Raw genomic sequence first — 4,394 nt, 5'->3', positions numbered from 1 at the left:
ATAGAGAGGAAAAAAAGAAAAAATAGAAAAAGGAAAAGGAAAGAGAAGAAAAGAAGAATTATAAAAGAAAAAGAGGGAAAGAGGAAAAAAATAAAAGAAGAAATAGAAGAAGAAAAACGAAAAGGAAAGAGAAGAATTTAAAAAAAAAGAAAACTGTAAGAGAAAAAGGGGAAAGAAGAATAGGAAAGGAAGAGGGTGAAAAGGAAAAAGAGTAAAAAAAATAGAATAGGAAAGGGAGGAGGGCAGGAAGAAAAAGAGAAATGGGGAGAAAAAAAAAAAAAAAGAAAGAAGAGAGGAAAAACAAAGAAAGGGAAATGGGAAAGGAAAAAAAAAAAAAAAAAGAAAGAAAAAAAGAAAGAAAGAAAAGGAAGAGACTCGGGGGGAAAAACAAGAAGCAGCCAAACGAGGCAGATGGAGGAGGAGGAGTCTGTGGGTCGGGGGAAAGAGTCGCTCGGAGCGATGACACCAGGGGGCTGCGGGGAGGGACGGGGCGTTGGGACCGGCCCCGGGAGTGTTGTGGGAGCGGCAGAGCGCTACCGAGAGCGAGTACCCGGCCTGGCCCCGACGTGCGGCACGGGGCTGCCGCTCCTCGTCGCCGCGCTCCGGGCCTCCTGTCCCGCCCCGTGCGTCCGTCCGCGCCCGTCACACGAACACCCCGAGATGCCGCGGCTCCCGGCACACGGCGTAGCCCCGCTCCCGCAGTTCCCATCCTCCCTGCGGGTCCCCGCGGGTGCCGCCGCCCACGGCCCCGCGCCGTCCGGGCCCCGCGTCCGCCGCCGCCGCGGAACAATGGGCGCGGGGCGCGCGTGCCGCTGGCAGATGGCGGCGCCCGGCGGGCCACCACCGGGGGCGGGGCGGCGCGGCGGGCGGCCGGGCGCGGGGCCGCATACAAATGGGGGCGTCACGTGGGGCGCGGCGCGGCGCCGGACGTTGAGCGGCCATCTGGCGCGTGCCGCGGCGGCCGCGGGGCGGGGCGGGCAGCGGGGCGGGGCGCGGCGCGGCAGGGGGCGGGCGCAGGCGCGCGGGGCGGGGGCGAGCGGCGCGGCCCCGGGCCCGGCCCCCGCCCGCCGCCGCCGCGATCCGCCGGCCCCGCTATAAAACCGGGGCGGCCGGCACTGCGCCCTCGGAACGACGCGCCGCGCCCTCGCACCCGGAGCGCGCCGGCGGACGGCGGCGGGGTTATGCGACCGTCACCGCGCGGGAGAGGCTGAGAACGGAGGTAACGGGTCCGGAACGGGGTGGGCACCTGTATGGGGATACGCGCCGCGCGGGAGCGGTCGGGCAGGAGCGCGGAGCCAGCAGCTGTCCGCGGCGTCGGGGCGCGGGCGGCGGGAGGAGCTGCGTCCCCGGGGCCGTCCCTGTCCCCGAGCGCTGTCTTCCCGCACCCGCTCTCATCTCCCGTCCCGCGACTCCCCGGCACCCGCCCGGCTTCGAGCAGTGCCACTGACCGGCGCTGTCCCTGTCCTGCAGGCGCTCGCCATGACCAAGTCGTACAGCGAGAGCGGGCCGGCGGGCGAGCCGCAGGCGCAAGCCCCCCCTGGCTGGGCGGCAGGCTGCCTTAGCCCGCCCGCCGACGGGCCCGAGGCCGACAAGAAGGAGGAGGACCTGGAGGCTCTGCACGGCGAGGCCGAAGAGGACGCGCTGCGGAACGGTGAGGAGGAAGACGAGGAGGACGAGCTGGACGAGGAGGAGGAGGAAGAAGAGGAGGAGGAGGACGACGAGCAGAAGCCCAAGCGGCGCGGCCCCAAGAAGAAGAAGATGACCAAGGCACGCCTGGAGCGCTTCAAGCTGCGCCGCATGAAGGCCAATGCGCGGGAGCGCAACCGCATGCACGGCCTGAATGCGGCCCTGGACAACCTGCGCAAGGTCGTGCCCTGCTACTCCAAGACGCAGAAACTTTCCAAGATCGAGACGCTGCGCCTGGCCAAGAACTACATCTGGGCACTGTCTGAGATCCTGCGCTCCGGCAAGAGCCCCGACCTGGTCTCCTTCGTGCAGACACTGTGCAAGGGCCTCTCGCAGCCCACCACCAACCTGGTGGCCGGCTGCCTGCAGCTCAACCCGCGGACGTTCCTGCCCGAGCAGAGCGCGGACGCCCCTCCGCACCTGCCGCCCGCGGGAGCGCCCTTCGCTCCGCCGCCCTTCCCCTACGCGTCGCCGGGGCTGCCCAGCCCGCCCTACGGCACCATGGACAGCTCCCACCTCTTCCACCTCAAGCCGCCGCACGCCTACGGCGCCGCGCTCGAGCCCTTCTTCGAGGGCGGCCTGCCCGAGGGCGCCGGCCCCGCCTTCGACGGCCCGCTCAGCCCGCCCCTCAGCATCAACGGCAACTTCTCTTTCAAGCACGAGCCCGCCGCCGACTTCGACAAGAGCTACGCCTTCACCATGCACTACCCCGCCGGGCCGCTGCCCGCCGCGCCCGCCCACGCCGCCGTCTTCTCGGGCGCCGCCGCCCGCTGCGAGCTCCCGGCCGACGGCATGGCGCCCTACGAGGGGCACCCGCACCACGAGCGCGTCCTGAGCGCGCAGCTCAGCGCCATCTTCCACGAGTGAGCGCCGCCGCCGAGCGGGGCCAGCAGCAATAATTCGGATCTATGCAATTTTTAACCTCGCGATGGGCCAATTACAAAATATATATGAGATCTCTATTTTTCAACCAACGTTTTACTACTTGTTACCTTTCCCGCGCCGAATTATTTTGTTGTGGTTTTGTACAGAATTTTTAATGACTTTTTATAACGTGGATTTCCTATTTTAAACCATGCAGCTTCATCAATTTTTATACATATCGGAAAGGTAGAATTATATCTAATTTATACGAAATAATTTAACTAATTTAAACCAGCAGAAAAGTGCTTAGAGAAGTTCTGTTGCCTTAGCACTGCTTTCCTTTCAAATCGTTAAAGCAAAACAAACAAACAACATGAAGCGTAATCCGGGCAATTTCTTTCCCATTAAAGTCTTTTTGGTTCTTTTTTTTTTTTTTTTTTTTGTCTTTTTTTCCATTTCTTTTTCCTTTCCCCCTTACGATCAGAACCAGACCCCCAGCTCTTGAGAAGATAGAAGAACGAAAGACTTATTTTCTATTAAAACATATCAGTTCAATACGTGACTTGCACAAACTTGTATATAAATATTATAAGCAAATGCCAACACCCTTCTTAAATCAAAAGCTGCTTGACTATCACATACAATTTGCACTGTTTCTTTTTAGTCTTTGAGCCCCCTGGCATCCCGTGGTGTTTTTTTTTTTGGTTTTTGGTTTTTGGTTTTTTTTTTCCTGCAGAGAACTTGAAGCTCTCGGTGTTTCCGGACGCTGTAACTGCATGATTTTAGACATATTCACACGATCCGTGGTTGTCATTCGCTCGTCTCATCACTCGGAACCTAAAGCTGAGCAGGTCGTTGGAGTCGGGCTATATACCTATTGTAGTCGATTAGTACGGTAGCTTGAAACAGATTCAAACCATTTAATCCGTAATTAGAACAATAGCTATTGCATGTACAATGCAGTCCAGAATAAGTGCTGTTTGAAATGTAACGCTGGTTCAACTGGAATCAAATCTGTACTGTAATTTTGTTTGTAAACCTGTATATTATGGTGTAATGCACACTGGGATTTTAGGAAATGTCCATCCTTTTGCAACAACCTAGTATTGAACATTTGGTCGAATGTTGCATTTCTCCTTCAACGTGATTTTATTTTTTCTTAGTGTAAGTAATTCCTATGGGATTATTGTTTTACTCGGATAGCTCATGGAAGGTGCGACACTTATTATTTGTAGAATAAAATTGGACTTTAAAAAAAAAAAAAAAAAAAAAAAAAAAAAAGCCACCACTAACAAGAACAAACCGAGGACGCGGCTTCTTGCTTGCAGCGCGGGGCCGGGACGGGGCCGGGACGGGTGCTCGCAGCGGGGCTGCCAGGTAGCGGGAGGACGGGGCTCCGGGACGCGCGGACCCGGAGGTGCGACCCGCAGCGAGCGGCCGCAGTCAGCAACAAGTCGGCGCCCGACGGCAGCCGCTGCCCTCGCTCGGAGCCTGCAGAAAACGCGCGGGTCTCTCGGGCACGGCCCGGCCAGAGCAGCGGTGGGGGGGGGGCGGAGGGGTGCTGCTCCCCCGTCAGCCCCTCCTGGGCAGTGCCGGGCTGTAGCGAGCCCCGTAACGGGAACGAGCGCCTATGCTCAGACGGCTCCCGAGGACCGACCCGGGTTTGTTTGCCATTTGGTTACGTGCCTTCTTCGCCAAGGCAAGGATTCTTCTAGTCAAGGGGCAACTCGCATGCCACCATCTTTTATTCAAAGGCAGGCACAGATGTTCCTTCTGCAGGGGAGGTTTTAATTTATGAAAATGATATTGTTTATGCATGAATGCACTCTGCATAACACACAGTA

The 4,394-nt window shown here is 58.0% G+C and overlaps 1 protein-coding gene across 1 annotated transcript; it reads left to right on the top strand.

The window, feature by feature from the left end:
- Positions 1–1,142: 1,142 nt before the first annotated feature.
- On the top strand, positions 1,143–3,792 carry NEUROD1 (neuronal differentiation 1). The gene is made up of 2 exons (XM_052675557.1): positions 1,143–1,219; positions 1,471–3,792. The coding sequence occupies exon 2, from the start codon at positions 1,480–1,482 to the stop codon at positions 2,551–2,553; it is 1,074 nt and encodes a 357-aa protein (XP_052531517.1). The 5' UTR covers positions 1,143–1,219; positions 1,471–1,479; the 3' UTR covers positions 2,554–3,792.
- Positions 3,793–4,394: the final 602 nt, after the last annotated feature.

This window comes from Tympanuchus pallidicinctus, unplaced genomic scaffold (genome assembly GCF_026119805.1).
Source record: "Tympanuchus pallidicinctus isolate F22 unplaced genomic scaffold, pur_lepc_1.0 scaffold15, whole genome shotgun sequence".
NCBI classification, from domain to species: Eukaryota; Metazoa; Chordata; class Aves; order Galliformes; family Phasianidae; genus Tympanuchus; species Tympanuchus pallidicinctus.
This window is presented reverse-complemented; position numbering and strand designations above follow the sequence as displayed.